Here is a 23,307-nt window from a genome sequence, read left to right on the forward strand (position 1 = left end):
CTTCAAATATATATTTTTTGAAACAGGAATGTTATATAATAATAAAATTTGAATAAAAACATATACAAATCAGAATCAGCTTTATTTGCCAGGTATGAGGACACATTTTTTGCTTTTGATTATACAATGCTCACAATGTGCTTACTCAAGCAAACAACAAAAACAAAAAATATATACACACTATAAACAGAAACAATATAGACAAGTTGAGGCAGTAGTGCAAAATAATTTTTAATTGCATCATTTCTTGTCTTATAATTTTTTCTTCTTCTTTTAATGCTCAATATGTATTTGAGCTTTGGCAATCATGAAAAAAAATCAACATTTATGCCAATAAGCTTTTTTGATTGAAAACTTTGTTTTAATATTTCTGTTTATAATAGTCCATAGTTGTTTGAAGTTCTCAAAACCAAACTTCTTATGCAGATACACATTGACAATGGAAGAACCACAGCCACGGGAGCCTTCTGGGCGCGTAAAGAAGAAAAGGAGGACTCTCTCCTATCAGACCCCCTACTTCCTGAAGTCTGATGACAGTGATGAAATGACAATGCCAGATGCAGTGGAGTTACAGGAGGATATGACAATGCCAGATGCAGTGGAGTTACAGGAGGATATGATGATGCCAGATGCAGTGGAGGTACATAATGTACAGGTTCAGCAAGACAGGATATTTGTTGTTTTATTGTAAGAAGAAAAGTACATGTTAAAATTAATACATTCAAATGCTTTCCTCAGGGCAACTCCACATTTAGCTCAGAGAGCATCATCTACTACGCTCTCCTCTTTCTAAAAGTGGGACTGTGGATCACCTTTGCTTGGATCTTGTCCCACCTCCACCTGGGCGCTCCATGTTTTCTCCTGCCACTGATCTTGTGGTTGTATACGGGGCCAATGCACAGATATTTTGTGTCTATATATATATATATATATATATATATATATATATATATATATATATATATAAATTTGTAATATATGTGCAGTTTGCTTCACATACCGTTGTGCCTGTTGGTGGAGATGTTTTTGTCAGTTGTTGTTTGTTGTTGTTAGCAACCACTGCAAAATAAACTTCAAATATATATTTTTTGAAACAGGAATGTTATATAATAATAAAATTTGAATAAAAACATATACAAATCAGAATCAGCTTTATTTGCAAGGTATGAGGACACATTTTTTGCTTTTGATTATACAATGCTCACAATGTGCTTACTCAAGCAAACAACAAAAACAAAAAATATATACACACTATAAACAGAAACAATATAGACAAGTTGAGGCAGTAGTGCAAAATAATTTTTAATTGCATCAATTTGTTTTTAGTGAGGATTGTTTTGTGTAATACACCTTCCCAGACGGATGGGGGCGACGTGTATCACTGTGATTCAGTTAGGGTCAACTGCTGCTTTGGCTGTTGTTAACAGAACAGGACGCAGCGCGTAACATCAGCTTCCTATACATCATGGATGGATCACAGTCACTGCGCGGTCGCTGCTGTCGAACCGTTTACAGATCTGCGACGTTTTCCGGGACAAGCTAAACCGAACCACAAGTGTAGGTTGTGTCCCGTCCTCTGCATCTCATAGAACGAAATAATTTATGAAGAGTCGTCCGAGCTGTTAAGACTGATTGTGTTTAACACTCGAGATTGTATTTCAATGCAATAGGAAAACAAGCGAAGTGTTTGACTGTCGGAGGGTACAACTAATATTGTGTCACCCCTGATATTCTTGGCTGCTGTCGACAAGTCTAAAGTTCATCAATACAGGTAGAGTTGAAGTAGCGTTAGCTAACGTTGTTAGCTTGTTAATTTTGTCTTTAGGCATCGCTGAACTGTATGCTAGTAGCTATATGTGATATAGCACAGTTAGCTTTCTGTAACTGGTTTGTTACTGACTGCACTTCCGCTAGTGTAGTCATTTACAACAATGTAGCTAGGTCTTTCTGCGCCTCTTTTATTCACTGCTTTTTTTAGAGAATATTAGGCAACTGATTTGATTCATCGTTTGCATAATTTTTCAAACCGACCGCCAAACATTTGTTGTTTGCAGTCTCTAAAATGTGAGGATTTGCTGCTTTTCTTTGCCTTACATTAGAGTAAACTGAGCTAGAGCTGCGACAATTAGTCAATTAATCCATTAGTCATTGTTAATATTTGGGTTTTGGACTGTTGGAACTCTAAGAGATTGTGATGGATGTTCATCACTGTTTAATACATACAACTCTTAATCAAGACAGTAATTTTAAAAATAATCGTTTTTTTCACCCTCAAACTGAACATAGTGGGGTTTGGACATCAACAAACAAGGTAGACCAAATGCTTAGTTGATTAATCAAGAAAATAATTGTAAGTTGCAGCCCTAATGTTCATTTGTACAATACTTATATATCTCTTGTTTCCTCAAACCTACAGGCTCAACAAAAAACTCACTGACCGAGCTTCAATGGCATCCTGTCCAACAACAATCCCCCACTGCTGTCTCAACAATGAACTGTGGAAAGCCTCAAGCACTGACTGAAGAATGGCAAGGTTTAGGCGCAAATCTTGCATCACATTAATTGCTTTGGTATTGCTTGTGCTCATAGTATCGGTTGTCTTGAAGTCGCTGACACCGGAAGACTCTCCGTTTAGCAGCCCTGTTGGTGCAGAGCTGTTCCCGGACAGAAAGAATGACAATCAAATCCAGAAAGAAAAGAACAATAAAGCAGACCAGACCAAAATAAATGACTCCGCTCAGTCAGAGAAACTGGAAGCTTCCCTGAGGAAGTTCCCTCCTCCAAACTACTATCTCCATGCCTTCTACTACGCATGGTTTGGGAACCCCCAGTTTGATGGCAAATACATCCACTGGGACCACCCGCAGCTGCCCCACTGGGACGGTAAAGTGGCACAGGGGTATCCACAAGGGAGACACGTCCCACCTGATGACATCGGGTCCAACTTCTATCCCTCTTTAGGGCCTTACAGCTCTAGGGATCCCTCCATTATAGAGTCTCATATGCAGCAGCTGCGCACAGCAGCCATTGGTAAGACATGGCTGGACATTCTTTCAACGTTCTTACTTGTCTTTTTCTAATGAAACCATTACTGTGATATTATGATGTGGTTCAAATTGGACCTCATTTATTCACAATAAATACAGTTTATTCATCAACATCATTAGTTGAGTTACATTTATTCAACTAGTGCCACTGCACTTCCTGGCCTCATGTTCTACATAAAAATGATCTGGATGAGAAGGGAGCACTGGTATAGGATCAGAACTCCGTATTGTCAGATGCCTTGACTTGAGGTAAGAGAATCTAAATTGTTAGGGAAAAAGTAGGATTGGTACGTCCTTATTGAAATCGCTATCGCATTATTTTCCAGTGATGCAATATATTACGATACAACAGATGTATGCCAAGTCAGGTGTAAAATAATTAAATTGATTTTCATGGCAGTTAAATGTGTTCCAATGTTATGTATTGAATCTGACATAAGTCTACCTACAGTAGGAAGCAAAAAAAAGCTAATTTTGTTCAATTTCATTGTTAACCTCGCTAATGGCTATGCCGTATATGTAGATAGACAATAATAATAAGGTTCCCAGCCAGCCCTATATTATGATACATAATGCAGTGATGATAATCAGCAAACTGGTTGTACAACTTTTCAGGTGTTTTTGTTATTCATTCGTTATTCAGTCGTTTTAGGGTATCGCACTTTACAGTAGTCTTATATTTAAATTAAATTGACTGATATCGGGGAAAATGCCGGCATGTTCATTTCTGCCCCCTACTGTATATCACTGCAGTATATAAGAATAACCTATTATTATGAACCATTATATGTGTGTTTTTTCATGTTTAAACTGTTACTGTGTTTGTTCTCAGGTGTCATTGCTGTTTCCTGGTATCCTCCTAATATGAAGGATGATAATGGTGGTCCAACGGATGACTTTGTGCCTTTGCTGCTGGAAGTGGCACATAAATACCATATTAAGGTCTGTATCAAGATAGTAGTGTGTTCAGTAGGCTATTTACTGTATACTGTTTTTTGTATTTAGCAGCAGATTAAATGTTTGATGTACAGAGCTCCTTAAAAACGTCTTAATATTCTGAAATCTTAAGAGAAAATACATCTGAGAAATGTATGTCTATGTGAATGTTTTGTGTCGCTGTCATTTCTGAGTTTACAGGTAGCGTTTCATATTGAACCATACAAAGAAAGAGATGAAGCCAACATGTTCACCAATGTCAAATACATCATTGAGAAGTGAGTTTTTCTTTAGTTTTGTCAGTCAAATGTCAGCACCATAATCATACACACCCCTCTGGAAATCATTCTTTCAGGAATTATCATCAATCAATAATTATCGTGGTTGCATCAGTCTTTTTATTCCTTTGACATTTTCCTTTCTTTGCTTGTTTATCTTGTGTTGTGTATGCCTCCTCTTCTCAGATATGGAGAGCATCCTGCTTTCTTTAAGTACCGGACAAACAATGGCAAGCTTCTTCCACTCTTCTATGTGTATGACTCATATCTGATGAACTCGGAGCAGTGGGCCAAACTGCTAAAGCACACAGAGAGTAACAGCATTAGGGATACCCCGTATGACGCCATCTTCATTGCCCTGCTGGTCGAGGAGAAACATAAGAGGGATATCCTGACTTCCGGTTTCGATGGTATCTACACCTACTTTGCCACTAATGGGTTTTCCTATGGGTCCACTCAGCGGAACTGGGACTCTATTAAATCTTTCTGCGAAGATAACAACCTGATATTCATCCCAAGTGTGGGCCCCGGGTATATTGACACAAGCATTCGACCCTGGAACTTCCAAAACACTCGTAACCGCATCAACGGCAAATACTATGAAACCTCGCTGAGTGCTGCATTAAAAGCCAGGCCTGATTTTATCTCTATAACATCTTTTAATGAATGGCACGAGGGGACTCAGATTGAAATGGCAATTCCCAAAACAAGTCAGACTGTGTATCTGGACTACCTGCCCAATAAACCTGCAATCTACCTGGAGATAACCCGTAAATGGGCTGCGATATTTGGTGGCGAGCGACAGAAATGGCAGGATTGATCCGACCAAGACCCATAGCAATGTTTATTCACGGTTGTATAAAATAATTTAAATGGAAACTAAATGAAGTTCTAGTTGCAGAATGCACAACAAAATGCAAATGATGAAATGTTGTATGGGAACAGCCAAATTAATTTTTAAGCCACAGGCAAGTGAACTAAATTATCAGAATTTTGGGTTTCGAGTGATTTATTGTTAATTTAACTGTTGTCTTATTTCTTATGTTTACACAGCCTTGTACATTTTGGGATTCCTAACGTAATCAGCATGTTTAATCACAGACTCCATGGTCTCCACTGTATCCAGCTAAATCTTTTAGGCATGTTTTACCGTCCTGTAATCTGTGCCTATATTAAACCCCGATAGAAATAAATAAAGTGCGTCCTGGAAAACAAGGAAAGTAAACAAAGCCTGCTGGTATAAAACTGTGGCATCACTCTGCTTCCAACGATTGGCTAACAGCTAGCCAATTAGAGCCTGGCTATCAGCATCCTTTACCCAGCGCAACTGAGTGAGCTCATGAATAGTAATGAGCTCAGGCAACACCAAGTCAGACTGACCAGCTTTTGTAATATGCCTGATTTCTCCGCTTATTTCTTTTCAGTGGCTAGAGCTGACAGAGGAGGTAGCAGTTCATTTTCACATTCACAACATAACACAAACACATATGGACCTAACATATTTCAAAAAATACAAGTAAAAACGGTTTTGTGTGGCAGGGCACCTTTAACACCCCTGATTTTATTTTGGAACTTCCTTTTGGGGGAAACATTTCATGTTGCTATAGGTGTGTTTCTGGTCACCTGGCGCACTCCAATTCTACCAACTGCTGAGGGAAATATCTCGCTCTAAGGCTGCATTCACACCAAATTAGGCGTTGCAGTGAAAATGCCAGTCTTCCCATTCATTTGAATGTGGATAGTGTGTTTAGGCTGCGACCGTGCTGACTGCAGGGGATGCGGGAAAGAAAACGCAGCGGCGAAAAATTTAAACCGAATCAACTTTTGGAGAAATGCAACCGGACATCTTGCTGCGGTGGATCACGTAAACTACCAGCGATCAGACATAGCACAATAGAGTGGGGAACAAAATGGAGACGCAGATGGGTCATTTAAGTGACACCGCCACATAACCCTACACCTGATTTGGTCTGAATACACCATGAAACTGTTAAATATTCCAGTTAGTCGCTGCCTTTGTCTGTCTGCTGTTTGGTGCTGAGTAGGTAGTGTACAGTGTTTTTTAGAGCTTGAAGTCGAAAAGACGTGGGCATTTACCAGGCAGAGAGGGAATCTAATGAAAGACACTGTTGAGTCACATTATGGGAATTGGAGGAGCCAGTGTTTTTGGAGCTTGACTCATAGAAGGGACAAAAAGTGGTCATATCTCAGCCTCTGCTCCTTTTGACTTGGACCGTTCTTTTCTTCTCCTTTTGTTAAATCTATCCCTCAGTCCCACAACTTTATAGAAGTGCAATAATAAATCCCCAGAGTGCCCCTTTAATGATTAATGAATGAGCTAATAGGCATAACTTGCTATGTTGAAGATTTAATGGTGCTTATGGTCACATTTGGAGGCTCAAGTGCCTCTTGGTTATTTGTAGAATAATTAAACCACCTTGTGTGCTGAGGCATCAATCTGTAGTTCATATCAGCAAGTGATGTACATTATGATCGATGTTGTGAAAACATTGGCATACATTACACATTTACCTGATGTTGGATTTAGTTAGTGGTTGTGGTGCGTTACCATCACTGGCTCGCGGTCATAGGTCAGCCTTTGGCGTACCGCTACACTAAAAAGGCAGCCATGTACCACTTAGAGCTCCCGTTATTTTGTTAGCCTATAAAGAGTCGATACAGGCCAAGAGGGAAAACCTTTTGATCCGCAGCAGCGATGATTCACCTGTTTATTCAAAGGAGAACCGCAAGCAGATGATTGAAGTGTGATATGCACAAACGCTGTGTCTCAGCATCCCACGCACACACACAGACGCGCGCGCACACATACACACACACACACACACACACACACACACACACACACACACTCCGCCACAGCCTGCAGCTGCATTGACGGTAAACAGAGCAAGGTAGCGCATGGGCAGCCAGCAGGGAATTATTCCACATCGCATCACATCACTGAGCATACATGGCGTCCTCACACAACGAGCCATGAATGTAGTGTGCAGGCTGACGGGGTAGCCGCCAATTATTTTTTTTTTTTTTTTGCAGCCATCATTCTTTGCGTCGGTGTGCATCAGCGGGGACGATTCAGCGCACATTGCTCCTGTAGGTATTTTCTGGATCAAGACGATGGATGTGGGCTCATCCGGATCTATTCCTGCAAATACGGCGGACGGGCGCGATTTTTTATTCCAAACGCATCCGCATCTTCCTTATGTTGCAAGGTGTCTTTGAAAAGAGTTTACGGACCTCTGGAGGAAATGAGAAGAAAGGTCTATTTTGACTCACGCCTGTCGAGATGGTGAGTGAAATGCATGGCTGTGTGTTTTCTCACCCTGCACCCCACGGCTGAGCAGAGGTACCTGCTTTTGACGGCAAATCCTCGCCAGCTAATTAGAAAAAGATCTCTCACTGTAAATTCACTGACCGGCGCTTTCACATTTCCAACGCACTGGGCAGTTTATACTTTAGGGGAATATATGTTGTTTTTTCTCCAGTGAATGTGACTTGTCGGCTGTGTTTGCATCGCACATAGACTATACTGTACATTATTTTTTTCAGCATCATCCTCTACGCTATTATTTATACTCTGCGCGTTTTTGGTGCGCAAAAGGGTGCCGTGTAAATCAACACATAAAATACTCCAGTGAATGTATTCTCATCAACTTCGATGCAGTGTCACGCCTAGAGACAACCATTTTAAATAGTGTGGCTCGACTATAGCATCACGTTTTAAAATGACCTTCAGTGCTCGGTGGCTAGAAATGAATTCTCACCTGGGATGGACTATCATTTTACAATCAGTGCTGTGGCCCACCTGACAGAATACACATACATCAAAGTGTGTGTGTGTGCAGAACATGAGCGCTCTCCTTTTGCCCTTAAGCACAAACCTGTTACTAAAGCCACATCAGGGATTTGATGCTGTGACTGATGCTACCAAAATCTGTGGTTGCGTTTTTTTCTGCCTCTCTCCAGTTATTTTTAACGTAGCCTCGCTGCAGACTACTCACCCATGCGGTGCTCTTTCCGTGTCCCAAATACATCACAATGCGTTTGACAAAAAACAGTTATGTTATTTAAAATCTGAATGTATTCTTGAGCTGCACGTCTCATTCAGAGCTCATTGGTTGGTGCAGAGATGGAAAGAAGAGAGGGAAATAACGACTGTGTGAGAGCCATATTACCCTCTCAATCTCAGCACCGTCACCATGGAGACACTAACTTTATCACACACTGCATATTTAATAGGCGTGATTTTGATCTCTGCACTAGTGTACACTTCAGCTTTACTGAATCTGTACTGTGTCTAATATATTAGACGCCACTACACCATATATGAAGGTATGCATGGGCTGCATCCTCTGTAAAGCAGGGAGCTTATCACTGCTGCTCACAGAAAACATGTTACAGCTGTGTAAGAGGATTTGCCTACATGAAAATATATTGATACCGCAAGCCTTTAAAAGGACTACACTCATCTGGCTCTGGTTCATGTGGCCTTTGGGTGCAGATCTCTAAGTCACAGATGGGAGAGATCAAGGGGCACTGTCATACATACAGCTAATATCATTCCCCATATGTCACATTGGACATATGGTGTGAGAAAAATCAGTCTTGGAGCTTGTCTTATTGGTTTAAATCTGCTTCAGTGATGTGTGGTTGAGGTCTATTTCTGCTTGTATGGCCTCTTTATGCAACATGCAGGTGTGTTGAGCCCCAGGAAGCTGGATAGTCTGGGTGCCTTTCTACTCTCCTCAGCCTTAAGATGGCAGTATTCTCTTACAATACATAGTAGATGCCAAAAACTAATAACAGCTGGAAGCTTACATCCATGCTTAACAAACAAATTTGAAATAACATCCATGATTAACTGGCTATTTTGCAATGACCTTAGTGTTTTCATTTTATTTCCTAGCTAATTGAAAAGATTTGTTTGTGGAGATAAAGCTTATCTCTGCATGTTGATTGCATTTTAACCTCACATGCATGCTTTTTTTTGTGGTGGTGATCAGTCTTTCTAGCCCTAATTGGATTCTCTCTGATTCTCTCTCCCTGCTCACGTAAAGGAGGCGCCATTAAGAAGACCTGTACATTCAAGATCAAACGCACCTCATTAGATCATTAAGGATCATTGTTAATCTGAGTAAAAGCAAAGGGGCATCTCTTTGCTGTGACCTGCAAAAAAACAAAAAAAAGTGTCTATGAGCACTGAATCACAAAGAAGATTGATCCCACCGTCGACCCGATGTAGGATCTGGTCCTTCCGATGCCCACAGCCTCTACTCTTGCTTGGATTTCAGCATTCAGTCAAATCCACCAGGTTTGTATTATAATGAGCCTGAGGAATTCAGCACATTCTTCATTACGAGTATTGATCCAAACTAGTGGGTGCCTTGCGCATGGCAGGGTGCACACTCATAGATTATAGCAAGAATAGGAACACTGTGTTCACATGCAGATGCTCACAAGCTAACTGTATTTAATTGAGGCACAAATGATGTTCAGAGGCAATGATCCAGTATAATAGACACAAACATGGTTGTAAATGTGCAATACCTTTGCATTTTTAGATAATTAGTCTGGATGTTGTATCCTGTTGATCATGACTTTATTCTGTCTGTTTCTTCTTTGGTGTGCCCTTTCCAGGACAGAGTATGCCATCTGCACCTTTTCACAGAATCCTACGACCCCTTCTGCTCGGCACATTCATACTGGGATGCTTTGTGACTCTGTTTTTGATGTATTTTAAACCATCCACCAGCTGGTTATCGGGTCCTGTAGAGTCAACAGTATCCACAGACCGGGTCAAGAACCTCTTCTCCATCAAGAACGATAAAAACGTGACCACCGTGCTGATCTGGCTCTGGCCCTTTGGACAAACCTACGACCTGGGCGTGTGCAGCTCTCTCTTCAACATCGAGGGCTGTTTCATCACAGCGGACAGAAACCTCTACAACAAGTCGGATGGGGTCGTCATCCATCACCGAGACATCTGCACTGACCTGTCCAACCTGCCGCCGCTCCAGCGACCATCCTTCCAGAAGTGGATATGGATGAACCTGGAGTCGCCGTCGCACTCCTCCCAGCTGCCTGGGATCGAGAACCTGTTCAATCTGACTCTCAATTACCGTCAGGATGCTGACATTGAAGTGCCTTATGGGTCGATCGTAGCAGCGGAGGGTGAGGAGGACTATGTCCCACCCAGCAAAAACAAGCTGATCTGCTGGATTGTGAGCAACTGGAACCAGGACCACGTCCGGGTCAAATACTACAATGAGCTGTATAAACACATTGAGGTTCACGCGTATGGACAAGCCTTCGGGGAGTACATCTCTGACCAAGACTATTTCCCCACCATTGCCAGCTGCAAGTTCTACCTGGCTTTTGAGAACTCCATCCACAAGGACTACATTACTGAAAAACTGTACAACCCGCTCTCTGTGGGGACAGTGCCAGTGGTTCTGGGCCCGGCCAGGCAGAACTACGAGAACTTTATCCAGGGAGATGCCTTCATCCACGTGGACGACTTCACCTCGCCCAAGGAGCTGGCCGATTACCTGCTGCTCTTGGACAAGAACGAGGAAATGTACCTCAGGTACTTTGAGTGGAGGCGGCACTTTAAAGTGAAGAAGGCCTATTTTTGGGCAGAGCACACATGCCTGGCTTGTGATTACCTGCGTAGGCACAAGGAGTACAAGGCATTCAATAACCTTGACAAGTGGTACTGGGGCGCATAGTGCTTTGAGGGCTATGCAGTGCTTGTTTTGTTGTTAAAGGCAGTGCTTTAAGATTTTTGTCCTTCGGTTAACATGAAGGTTCATTATTGTTCTGTCCAGAGCTCCTGAATGATGATTTCTATTGGTTCAGTGGCCCAGTGAGACATCCGTCTTGTTTATTTTATTTGCAAGCCAATTTTGCTAAGCCTTACTTTGCTTTTTGTGTTATTCATTTATTATGTATTTTTAATGAATTACAAATGCACTACATGTTTTATCGTTAATTCAACCCATGTTTTGCTTAACATGACATTTGCTGCTATTTTTTATGTTTTTAATTCATATTATTAGTATGATTGCTTGAATGTATGGATGTTCCTGTATTACAGATAACATTCATGATGCAAGGTTGTTGTTTATTTCTTTAAGTATCATCTTTTCATGAAGCGGATGCCGGAATAGTGTTGGCTGCAGAAGGAGATAGACATAAAAAGTGCAAATATTTATGTAATATTTATTCAAGTGAGGCATTATATGATAAAACAATCTCATCTGTGCTAGTGATGCAGTCACCTATGCAGTGTTTACTGAACTCAAATGTGAAAGTAGTTCAATTGTGTCATGTACATATTGTGTATTTTTGGAATTATGTAGCTGTCATTTTTTTCTCCATATTTTTGTAAGTTTGCATTTGCACTGCTAATCCAACTGTTACCTATCTTTACATAATGTACAGTTAAACAGACGGACATAGTGTTATGTGGTTGTAGATGGCATACAGTGATCATTACCCCGATAGTCTGCGACAGCAGATGTGTCTCTTCTCTGGGAGATGGAGGTTACTATTTTAATCATGTTGTGAATTTTTCATTGTCACATGTGATGTGCCACAGCACAGTTGGATCGTGTGTGGATGATAGTACAGGACAGCATTGTACTGCAATAGGAAATTCCTAGACACCTCATTATGTTGCATTCTGATTTGATTTGTACATTTTAATTGAATAGTGAAAGTGACGTGAAAGAGCACAAAATGAACATAACAGAATTTTGCTGTGCGTACTGTAGGTCATCTCACAATGTGACATCAACTATTTACACTGGTACTTTCAACTATTTCAGCACATGTTACCTTTACTGTATGGGTGAAGTGGTTGTGAATTAGATAAAATCAGATCAGGTGAGATCTGCCCACATGTTTGGGACCTGTTAAAAAAAAAAGTGAAAGCTGTGAAATGTTCAAGATTACTGCAAGATTATCCATATACCTGTCTTTGAATCATCACACTGCAGTGTTGTGTGGGCAGCACGCGAAATACATTGTTCTGGATTTTTTATTTTTTTTAACACTCTTTTTTACAGTTGTGTGGCTTGCCAGCCAACCTACGCCACTCGAGAGCACACTACAAAAAAGCATATGCATCTGTAGATATCACATCACTTTTAAATGTAGTCAGAATAGCTAATCCACTGAACAATGCATCTTAACAGCACTCAGCAGCTATTGACATGAAGTTTTTACAGAAAGAACTGTTCAAAACCAAGTCAACATTTTATGCAAGATGAGCCATCGTCTTCTTGGTCAGAGTATTCAAACATGTTTCAGGTTATTATCATTTTGATATTTCTTCACTGTCAAAGGGACCATTGATGTAAATTAGGATGAATTCAATTATTTTTCTTATGGAATATGGTTCCAAATGCCATAGTGAAACCTGTATATAAACCTTGAAGTGAACTGAATCATCATCTGGATCAAACCAGCCCACTAACACAGATCATTCCTGTATGTGCACCAGACTGATGGAGCTCCAACAGTGTTTGCATTTAAGGGGAAAAGAAACAATGTGTTGTATATATTTTTAATGTTTAAATCTCTTTATAACATGCAAGTGTTGTCAGGCAGTGAATGTGATTTCGCTGCACCTTTGTAGGTAATGTTGGTGCTTCAAGAGGCTGTGAATTAAGACGAAAAGAGAGACACACTTAAAAACAATAACCAGCGTCAGAGACAATGGTTTAATGTTGTGAGGTGGACGTTTCATCAAGTGGGGGAATTTTACACAGAACTTTTTTTTTTCTTTTTTGATTAGGCGGTAATCTTGTTGGCATGACCTAATTGAAAAAGTTGTGCCAAAATGCAGCAGAGATATAGCACTTTTATTCATGTGGAGTTGTGTGACTCACTGTGCTAGTGGCTGTCTTTAGATGGAGCTATTGTGAGTACAAAAACTGTCACACTGCCACTCATGGTTTCATATTGTACAGTCCAATCTCCTGTATGAAAACAAAGGTTTCTTGTCCATTGTGGTTGGTGACTTTAAGAAACAAAAGTTTTTTTTTCTTTATGTCGTCTGTCTCTCATCCTCTCTCCCTTTCTCTCTTTTTTTGCACAAACAAAAACATGAGGAACTGTGGCTTCTCTGTCCCCCTGTTCTGAGTCTGTGAGTGTGTCACAGCACCAGAGATTGAATCAGGATGTCTTTGGATACTGTCTGACCTGGCACTGATTTTGCCGGAGTCCTTTAGTGTGATGACATTTTTGTGTGTGGTTGAACATGACGATTTCTCCAGAAATGCTCATTTTCTGCCAGTTCACTGAAAAAAGTCAGTGAGTCAATCAGTACAAGTTTTTTGCCAAATCATTGTGTTTTGCCAAATGTTGTGTTTTAACTGTAGATGTCTGATAGTGTCAAAGAAAATAAAGATATGGACAAATGAGCAAACCTGAGTGGAGCATACAGAACAGTTTTTTGTAAAGAGACAGCTGATGGTAAATGTATGAAATCGCTGAAACCATTTTTCCGACAAAAAAACATTTTGGGAAATGCATTAATATGCTGCTGATTGATAGCACTCTTAAACTTGAAAATGGCATCAATCTTCTCTTCTAATTCAAGCCAGTTCAAACCATTCCTTTAAAGGTCCCATGGCATGAAAATTTCACTTTATGAGATTTTTTAACATTAATAAGAGTTCCTCCAGCCTGCCTATGGTCCCCAAGTGGCTAGAAATGGCGATAGGTGTAAACTGAGCCCTGGGTATCCTGGTCTGCCTTTGAGAAAAAGAAAGATCAGATGGGCCGATCTGGAATCTTCTCCGTATGAGGTCATAAGGAGCAAGATTACCTCCCCTTTCTCGCCTGCCCAGAGAATTTGGCCCGCCCATGAGAGAGAAACATCATGCTTCAAACGAGCAAAGTGGGAGTTGGTCAAGGCCACACCCCCACCCTCCACCTTGCCCCCCCTTCTCATCTTCCATAGCATTTAAAGCTATAGACACAGAAATGGCACATCCTAAGGAATGCTCGTTGTGGGACTGGCTCTAGTGGCTGTAATTCTGCATCAAGGCTGAATTTCGGGAAAGAGACTTCAGATACAGGATTAGGGGACCACTAAGGCCTATATAAAAGCATCCAAAAAGCCGCATGTCATAGGACCTTTAAAGTTGAGTACTTCTGCCATTTTACATGGATCTTCTTGTATATATGTGAAAGTTTGAGTTCTTTAGGTTAGACAAAGTTTGTTGGTCTTAACTTATTTTACATGATGCCACCTAATATAGTATTCTTGCATCTATATCAAATATAATTTCCGCAGATGCTGCCCACACTGTTCTCCAGTGCCATGTAATGCAGCGGAGGTATAAATAGCTATCCAAAAGCCTTGATAAGTGATTGATGAGAGCGAGTAGAGTGTGTTGTGTTGGTTACGCCTCGATCCTCTGGTTGTTGTTAGTTACCCCATATCCTCGCTAGCTCTTTGGTATTTGCAGTCCTCTCCTCCACCACACAGAGATGACACATATTTGTCAACTGCTCTCTGCTTAACGCTGCGGGTCAAAGTGTGTGATACATGTGTTTGTGTTGGTGGGATCAGTGGTGCAAATAATCTATCGATGTCAGTTGGGGATTAATGTGAAAGTTCAGGTGGCAAAGGGGCTTTGTCCCTCCATTTTTCAGAACTCAAGACGGTGTCACAGAGGAGAACATTGTAATGTCAAAGGTGTGTCTTGTAGAGATGAACGCACAGGAATTGATTGCAGTTCCCCTTAGCTCGACAAAGCTATTTAGCGTCTTTCAGCGCAGTGTTTTGGTTTTTCAGCCTCAAACTTTCCTTCTTTGGTTCACTTTTAACACTCATGGCTTCGTTTCACTGCAGACAGACAAGATTAGCGTTGATCTAAAACAGCTAAATAGCCAGATAATTCCTTTAGGAGTGACTGGAGACCAAAACAGAGCCAGAAGAGCGTTAAATTAATGATGTTGCTCCATATCTACTGGATGTTTGCTAACGCTTTCTCCATACTCTTAAAAGATGATAATTAAAGTGTTGTGCACAGTTAGTTTTCGCTGCACCCAAGTGACCAAAACTTATTTCAGGTTTGAGATACAACAAAATCTCAAAGTCACATCAGTCCTGTAATAATGCCAATACAAACATTTGACCATTTACCTTCTCTGTCATTTAAATTCCATGTTTTGAACCGTAGCAGATCAGAAAATAAGGCCCAGATTAGATTCCTGACTGCTGTGCTTTTTGGATCCATCTAATAATCTGGAACATTTACAGTAAGATTGTTTGTTTGTGTTTCAGTACAAGGCACTGAGAATTACTGGGAAAGTGTCTTTCAAAACTGGAGAAGAAAGGAAGTATTGTTGGGCTCTGAAGCTGTGTGAGGTTGACCAAAGATTGTGATTCTTCCTGTAGCAGGTATGTTAGAATTTCAGTTGTTTTTTTATTTCAAATGCTATCTCTGTTTTGCAGGCTGTCATTCTAGGTATAAATTTCTTTTTTTGAGTTTTTTGTGCTCTGACTTGCTGCTGCTGGCGCCCAAAGGTAATCAACTGCTTCGACTACAAAGTTAATCCAAATACCACTAAATCTGTGGGCTGGGAGGAGGCGAGGGAATCGAAGAGGAGAACATTTTAATGGGTTGTGCATTCCTAGGAGTAGACAACTTTCTCTCCTCTTTAGAAGTGGAGATCATATGTCTGGCTATGTGGCAGGCTTTGTCACCCACTCATACCATGACTCATTTTGGTGAGAACTGGGGAGGGATTACCCGGGCGCTCACAGTGCCTCCCTGAAGGGGTGTAAGGTTTTGTGAGATTGTAGACCTAGTAGATTGTATCGCCTCGCCCCCAGGCAACCCCCTATGTGACTATCGTGTACAGTCGAAAACGTTGCATTGAAAGCGAGCTCCCCACGTCGCAGAAGAGTACAGAGGCTTGCTCAAAGGGCCAGGTTTGTGTGAGTCCTCTCATAAACTACCAGACCTGCCCTCATCTCGACCTAATGGATCCCACTTATGCTGTCATCACCATGCCAACCAGCTGTCAACGCTGATGCGGCGAGGCTTTTGTGCTTTAGAGAGATGCAACTGTGTCGTGTTGATCCGACAAGTCACCACCTCAAAGGAGCCACCAAAGTAAATGCTTCTCTTCTTCTCTGAGATCATTTGATTAAGATGGGGTGGGGGTGGGGTGGGGGAGCCACTGACACCTTATTGTAAAGACTGAATACATTAAGATAAGAGGACACCCGAGTCCAGGTCAAATAAAGGCCTATTTAGTGGGGCTCGACAGGCCGCATACGAAATCGGTTGGCAGCTGCTCCCTAGTTGACTTCAGAGGATTAAGCAGGCAAAAAGGAATATGCAAGATCAGCAAGCTTTTTGCTCTGCAGAGTTGGCACTGTCTGGTGTAGAAGTTAATAATCCGAGAGACAAAGATCAGCACCTGTTATTTATCGGATGCAAATCAGAGCGGTTATAATAAAATTACAAGCAGGCATGCATGAATGCAGATGAACACTGAGAATATAAATATATGGTGTGTGGCATTGGTTTATGCTACATACATGTCCCACAAATAAACAAAATAAAAAACACAATATACAATAATTTCTGCTTTAATATCCAGTGAATAAAGCTGTCTGTTGACACGCAATTTATTTTTCATGACTTTCATATTATGTTAATACACTTGAAGAGATGAGAGTTTTTGTTTGCTGGGGAATATAGGTCACCTCCACCCCTGGCTTCATGTCACACGATGGCAGACAAACTGTACTGTAGCTCCCAATGCAACAAAGATTAGATGCTTTTTGAGAGACAATGACTATTATTTGCCCCACAGTTGGTTCTGGGTTTATTTATGGCATGGCTTTGTGATTTGCAGCCACTGATCTGGACACCAGCAGGGAGCAAGGGTAAATACAGTGGTAATTTAATCCAGAGCAGTAGATGACTCTGTGTAATCCGGCGGATCCACCTACTTACAAATAACTAAAACCTGAAGGGTAGCATGACTTCAAATCGGAAATATTTCCTACATCTTGTCAATTTCTGACACGGTATGGGTATTTTGTGCTGAAAGCCTTACATAATATGCAGCTTGTAGGGCACAAACATTCGTCTTACATTATTCTGAGGTTTGTAGATACCACCTACATGCAACACAGGCCTGTGTTCCGACATCATCTGCCGATCCAAAAATAGATTACATTTTACGTATTCACATGAGTGTAATTCTAGATGAATTTCTGTACAATAAGTGGTACTGAATTTAATGGAGAGAAAAGACAGAGTACATGGAGACAGAGTTGCATTCCTCTCAGCCTCATCCCTGTCACTGACCTTCCTGTGTGTATACGAGGGATTAGGCCTGTGGGCTGACTGGTGGTCTTCTCCGGGCTATTTTTATGAAGATGTCCGCCCCCTGATCCTTTTGGAAAACTGATATGAGCACATGTTCCAAGATTCAAATGTAATTAGTCAACTGATAGTCAAAGATGCTGAAGAACTGGGATTTTTTTAAGGTGTAAAGGAGAATTTGTACTGTTTTGGTCATTTTTTTTGACACCTACAATTGTAAATTAACTTGGTATGGGGGATTGAGCCAAAAATACATGCAAACAAATCAGAGGCAATTGAATTTTATATTGATCTGGGCACAGTGCTGAACTCACTGGGTCAAAATTGATCCAATTTGGGTCCATATAGAACCAACGTAATAGCTTTACCGCCCAAGACAAGGGGTTGTTTTGACCCAGTGTTAGTATAATGTTACTGGGTTTGGTATGATTGCAAACCGTTATGATCTACTCACTTGCATGTCACTATTTATCACTAGTTCTTATATGTACAGTATACTTTGCAGTTTTAGGACGTCATCGTTTTGTTCAACTAACAATACATGTGAGAGTTTTAAGGTAAAACTTGAGCTTGTTGTGTCTAACACCAGGTCAAAATTACTGTATTTTAATTAAACAGTAATATAACAAAATAACACGAACACTGGGTCAAAACAATCAATTGGTAGTTGTTAAAGTTGACCTAGTTTTGCGTAAGTGCTATATTGACCCAAAATGGGTTTTAACCCAGTGATTTTTATTGTGTTTATTATCTTTTGTTCCAGAGTAACACACTAAATGTGTGTTTTTAATGAAGCTATTAGCTTATTGTTATCAGCAAGATGGTCACCATCAAACTTGAATTGCTGTTCCTCCTTTATTTTGCCGTGGATGGATCGGACATCCACAGGCCCGCAGCTTCCCTCTTCTGAAGTGCTGCCAAGGCGCTCTCAATAGCTACTGAGAGTTCCTGGCAATATATAGTTCAGTACCTGGCAACCACAAAGCTGTTGGCGCCTACCTCTCATCAGCCATCTGCAACTGCTCATGTGTGTAGCAGGCACCGACGAAGGCCACAAGTGTGTCCTGACACGTCACAGCATCCAAATGGCCAACTATCTCTTCTGTGGCACTAATATGCAAACTGATATTAGTGTGTGGAAAAGAAAAAATATTTGCATTTTTAGTCTCAAATCTCATCTCGTCCTAATGTGTATTTATGTGATATTGATCAATCTTCTAATCCTAAAACTGCTTTAACACATTCCTGCAATAAAGCAACAATTGAATCAGTTCAAAGGCTTAGCGATCTGTGCACCATCAGCTCCCTTAAAAGGTGCAGATGGATGCAGTGGAGCATGTCCATTCTCCCCAGAGATTAGCGCTAATAAGAGGGCCAGTATTTATAGAAGACCCCCCTTCCTAGTGGATCCCCCTAATCCTGCCTCACCCCTTTTTCATCCCTGCCCCATCCCTGTGCCTGGAACGCTCACTCTCTGCAGCCCCCAGCTCCAGCCTTACCCTCGCCCCATATCAACTGAGGTAGAGACTTCTTTAATAGAGCACTGCTTTTTTCAGATTCTTTCAAAAGAAGGGGTAAAAAAAATTCTTGGCCTCTTTACGTGCTTGATGAGAAGGGGGAGAGATTGCTTGGACTATTACTGGGTATTTTCCATCTTCTTCCTTATTGTCCAATTTTCATCCTCCTGCTCTCTTTGACCTGCAGCTAAAAAAAGAAAAACACAACTATGTCCACCAACGAGCTTTTCAACTGCCATTATTGCAAAGACTCCCTGCTGGGGAAGAAATACATAATGAAAGAGGACACGCAGTACTGCACTAAGTGCTATGAGAACCTGTTCGCTAACTGCTGTAAGAGCTGCTCTTTAGCAATTGGCTGCAACTGCAAGGTAAGGGAGTACCAGTGTTGTAATGGGGTAATGGCTTTGATTTCAGTAATGTCTTAAATAAGAATGTGTTTATGTCTTTTAATATTAGGATCTAAAGGTGAGACATTTTAAAAATTTCGATGCTAGTGCAATAAATAATGTGTTAAATATCAACAGGACTTGTCCTACAAGGATCTCCACTGGCATGAGCAATGTTTCAAGTGTGCAAAGTGTAGCCGCTCTCTGGTGGAAAAAGCCTTTGCCGCTAAGGATGATTTGTTGCTTTGCACCGAATGCTACGCACACGACTATTCTTCTAAGTGCACCACCTGCAAGAAAACTGTCATGCCAGGTATGGTATGTTGGGATGATGATGATGATGATGATGATGATGATGATGATGATGATGATAATGCCGATGAATAGGGCTAGACAATATCACCTCTGAAGGCTCACAAATTAACACTTTGTATCTCATTTGTTTAATCTGTTTTTTTTTTAAGGATGACACTTTGGGGTTTTAAGTGCCAAGAAAAGGGAAAAAAACATATTTCCCAAAATATTACACAATCTTTCTCAACAGAGGGAGTTTTCCAAGTTATAGAGTTGTAGATGTTCAAATTTCCATTTTTCAGCTTAAAGTTTGAGATTGAATGAACCCTCAATTTGAACATTTACAAGTCCATGACAACTGGGCACTTGCTTAATGAAGATCTTGCAATATAATGCAAAGCTCCAGAACTGCTTAATACACCTTGTGGTTAGGTTGTTTTGTGAACTCCTCTTTCCAAGATCAAGTATACATTTTTTAAACCCAATTTTGAAGCAACTCTCAACTTTTTACATGGATAGGAAGTCCCTAAAGTACTCAGAAAAATGTAAACTTGAACATCTGCAATTCCATGACAAATAGGCAACTTCATCTGCTATAGAGGGTTGCTTGAAAATGGTATAACAATTATATCTAATCGTGCACGACACTGGCCCGGGTGCCAGCTGAACGTAGCCCCGCCCACAACATTTGAGGTCAGGAAGTTTGGTCTGGACTTGATCCATTGTGGAGCAACCAAGGGGGTAAGCTTCGCTTCAGAACTCGATCCATCATGGCGCCATTTTGTTGCTAACAGGCCATCACCTCCTGTTAGCATTCCGCTGACCGCCATTTTTTTTTTACGTCACTTGACTGCGAATAACTTTACATCTGAAGCGTTTAAAGACTCTATTTGTCCATTGTTTATTTATAAAGAAACACGACAATGTATAAAAGGCTCCATTACCTTGTACCTCACGTTATGGCTCCGTAGCAGACGTTTTTGTAAAAATAAGCTAACATAACCAAGTGACTTACTGTCGCATAGTAGAGGAATTACCGTATAGTACAGAAGAAGCTCGCAGGCAGTTTCGACTTACATGAGATGTTTAGGTTTAATTACTAATGTTAACTAGCATGTTAGTGATCAATAATTAGCCTGTGCCCATCTCCTTACATACACCTACAGTCTCCGTATCTGTAAGATTGGGAATGATTGAGATTTCTCTTGGCACAGCTACCAGAAGACTTACAACTTTCAGACACGTTGCTCACGTCACATTCTCTCAGTTGGAGGCTGCGCAGTAAAGCTGGCCATCACCGGAAAAGTGCTTCTAATAGCCTTCACTGGTCTCCGTCCAGAGCAACGGGGTCTATTGGTCCATTATATACTGTCTATGGGAGCAACTATGCTCGAACTAGAGCTGTTTGGACCAATCAAATTGTCAGGGCAGGCATTATACAATGATGGACAGATGATCAACAGTAATGTAATCAACCACGTCACCAAAGAGCGCTTAGGTTGAATTTGTTTACAACAAAGATGGGTGCCGCTGGAGAATTGAGATGTGTGGATTCCGCCATGTTATAGAAGATATCGACAGTGCATTAATTTTAAAAGAGGAACAGAGAACCGCGATCAAGGCATTTGTCGATCGGAAAGATGTTTTTGCCGTCCTTCCTATGGGATTTGGCAAAAGTTTATTTTATCAGCTGGCCCCGATGGTTGCTATTGATTGACTGATTGGTTGTAGGTCTATCCAATTGAGTGCAGAGGCATTTTCTTTCCTGGATCGGTTGAAACGCGCCCCATACAGCCCAATGGAGCAGTATCAGACTCATATTCTGACTAGAATCTGAGTATGACGACGTCAGGCTAGCACGACACACAATATATCTAAAAAAATAATTCAAACATTAGACAGCGATGACATTTCTTCCTCTCCCCAAATTCTTTAAGATTCAAGATTATTAAGATTGCACCATCATCTTCTCCCTACAGATAAAGCAGGACTATTTTGGGCTGCAGTGTGTTTCTGTCATAGAGGTACCATATGCTGACTAAGCTGCTCTCGTCCCCTGTGCCAGGATCCCGTAAAATGGAATACAAGGGGAACAGCTGGCATGAGACCTGCTTCCTGTGCCACCGCTGCCAGCAGCCAATAGGAACCAAGTCCTTCATCCCAAAAGACACCGGCTACTTTTGCATGCCCTGCTTTGAGAAGCAGTTTGCCTACCAATGTTGTGCTTGTAAGAAGGTAGGGTTACAGCTGAGTCTGTTATAAGTATTGACTGCTGCAGTAAATCCCCCTGACTCTGGTGTTTTAAAATGACTCACACAGTGGCTGCAGAATAAAAGGATGCAAGGAATGTCATTGTGTGTCTCTTTCTTTCACTCTTACTTTCTGTGGATTTATGTTACCTCTAGGCCATCACAACTGGTGGAGTGACCTACCAAGACAAGCCATGGCACCGCGAGTGTTTCCTATGCATCGGCTGCAGAAAGCAGCTGTCGGGTCAGCGCTTCACCTCCAGGGAAAACTACCCTTACTGCCTCGAATGCTTCAGCAACCTGTATGCAAAGAAGTGTGTGGGCTGCACCAAGCCCATAACAAGTGAGTCATTGGCCGGGCTCATGTTTTCATTCACTCTGACTTGCAGTTCTCCCGCTCATATTTATTTGCGTTTGTGTAGTACCTTTCAGGTTAACAAGGTGAAGATGTTGCATTAATCTCTGGATCTTTGTTTGATGTGTGCAGGTCTGGCAGGGGCCAAGTACATCTCTTTTGAGGAGCGCCAGTGGCACAGCGAGTGTTTCACCTGCATTCAATGCTCTGTGTCGCTGGTGGGACGCGGCTTCCTCACCCAGCGCGACAACATATTGTGCACCGACTGCGGGAGGGAGAAGTGATCTTTCCATGGAGGGGTCACAGGTTCATCCCAATAATAATGAGAGCTCCTGTTCTGATACAGATGTTGTGTATCCATAAATATTTCTTCTTCTTCGCATGCCTGTTACATAAACAGAGTCTGAATGCCAAATACTTATTTTGGTGTTATATAAATAGTTCTCTCACTTTGCTCACGCACACAAAAACTGATGTTTCCGTAAAGATAAACATGTATTTTTAAAGTTAGGGCGCCATTGTTCTATTGTTGATGAATGTTTTCTTTGTTGATTAAAATTAAAAATCCCCCTTTTTTTTTAATCAGGGATGAAAGCGAAAGGTCAATTAATGGATTAATTGATATACAAATGTTTGTTTCAGCTTCTTAGGAGTTAGGATTTGACATTTTTTCTCATTCATGACAGTGAACTGTATATGTTCAGATTTTGGACTGCTGGTCATATTAAAAAAAATTATTTGAAGATGTCACTTTGGACTTATTTTTCACTATTTTCTTACATTATGGACTAAATAATTAACAGATTATTGGATTAAATACATTTTAATTTATGATGAAAACAATAGATAGTTGCCACACC

The 23,307-nt window shown here is 41.0% G+C and overlaps 3 protein-coding genes across 9 annotated transcripts; all 3 read left to right on the forward strand.

Moving 5' to 3' along the window:
• The first annotated feature begins 1,372 nt into the window (after nucleotides 1-1,372).
• On the forward strand, nucleotides 1,373-5,490 carry manea (mannosidase, endo-alpha). Of its 6 annotated transcripts, none has more exons than XM_028565795.1 (6): nucleotides 1,373-1,771; nucleotides 2,287-2,311; nucleotides 2,417-3,030; nucleotides 3,880-3,989; nucleotides 4,185-4,261; nucleotides 4,448-5,490. In XM_028565795.1, the coding sequence occupies exons 3-6, from the start codon at nucleotides 2,526-2,528 to the stop codon at nucleotides 5,079-5,081; spliced, it is 1,326 nt and encodes a 441-aa protein (XP_028421596.1). In that variant the 5' UTR covers nucleotides 1,373-1,771; nucleotides 2,287-2,311; nucleotides 2,417-2,525; the 3' UTR covers nucleotides 5,082-5,490. The 6 variants fall into 6 exon arrangements, with proteins under 6 accessions (XP_028421596.1, XP_028421600.1, XP_028421597.1 ...); XM_028565799.1 differs by having other exon boundaries at nucleotides 1,373-1,561; XM_028565796.1 differs by having other exon boundaries at nucleotides 1,373-1,557.
• A 2,017-nt stretch (nucleotides 5,491-7,507) lies between these two features.
• Nucleotides 7,508-13,693, forward strand: fut9a (fucosyltransferase 9a). The gene is made up of 3 exons (XM_028565913.1): nucleotides 7,508-7,568; nucleotides 9,337-9,590; nucleotides 9,917-13,693. The coding sequence occupies exon 3, from the start codon at nucleotides 9,925-9,927 to the stop codon at nucleotides 11,005-11,007; it is 1,083 nt and encodes a 360-aa protein (XP_028421714.1). The 5' UTR covers nucleotides 7,508-7,568; nucleotides 9,337-9,590; nucleotides 9,917-9,924; the 3' UTR covers nucleotides 11,008-13,693.
• A 5,350-nt stretch (nucleotides 13,694-19,043) lies between these two features.
• Nucleotides 19,044-22,828, forward strand: fhl5 (four and a half LIM domains 5). 2 transcript variants are annotated; one of them, XM_028565869.1, is made up of 6 exons: nucleotides 19,044-19,217; nucleotides 19,348-19,531; nucleotides 19,688-19,862; nucleotides 21,909-22,078; nucleotides 22,249-22,435; nucleotides 22,580-22,828. In XM_028565869.1, the coding sequence occupies exons 2-6, from the start codon at nucleotides 19,370-19,372 to the stop codon at nucleotides 22,729-22,731; spliced, it is 846 nt and encodes a 281-aa protein (XP_028421670.1). In that variant the 5' UTR covers nucleotides 19,044-19,217; nucleotides 19,348-19,369; the 3' UTR covers nucleotides 22,732-22,828. The 2 variants fall into 2 exon arrangements, with proteins under 2 accessions (XP_028421670.1, XP_028421668.1); XM_028565867.1 differs by having other exon boundaries at nucleotides 19,044-19,163.
• The last annotated feature ends 479 nt before the right edge of the window (nucleotides 22,829-23,307 follow it).

The sequence above is a fragment of the Perca flavescens genome, chromosome 20, assembly GCF_004354835.1.
Source record: "Perca flavescens isolate YP-PL-M2 chromosome 20, PFLA_1.0, whole genome shotgun sequence".
NCBI lineage: Eukaryota > Metazoa > Chordata > Actinopteri > Perciformes > Percidae > Perca > Perca flavescens.

What these genes read in the sequence shown, in the direction of transcription:
- manea (XM_028565795.1), top strand. Translation starts at nt 2,526, where the DNA reads ATGGCAAGGTTTAGGCGCAAATCTTGCATCACATTAATTGCTTTGGTA. An exon ending in GCTGCGCACAGCAGCCATTG is followed by an intron (nt 3,031 to 3,879) that starts GTAAGACATGGC and finishes GTTTGTTCTCAG; the next exon opens with GTGTCATTGCTGTTTCCTGG. An exon ending in GTCAAATACATCATTGAGAA is followed by an intron (nt 4,262 to 4,447) that starts GTGAGTTTTTCT and finishes TCCTCTTCTCAG; the next exon opens with ATATGGAGAGCATCCTGCTT.
- fut9a (XM_028565913.1), top strand. Translation starts at nt 9,925, where the DNA reads ATGCCATCTGCACCTTTTCACAGAATCCTACGACCCCTTCTGCTCGGC.
- fhl5 (XM_028565869.1), top strand. Translation starts at nt 19,370, where the DNA reads ATGTCCACCAACGAGCTTTTCAACTGCCATTATTGCAAAGACTCCCTG. An exon ending in CAATTGGCTGCAACTGCAAG is followed by an intron (nt 19,532 to 19,687) that starts GTAAGGGAGTAC and finishes AAATATCAACAG; the next exon opens with GACTTGTCCTACAAGGATCT. An exon ending in CTGCACCAAGCCCATAACAA is followed by an intron (nt 22,436 to 22,579) that starts GTGAGTCATTGG and finishes TGATGTGTGCAG; the next exon opens with GTCTGGCAGGGGCCAAGTAC.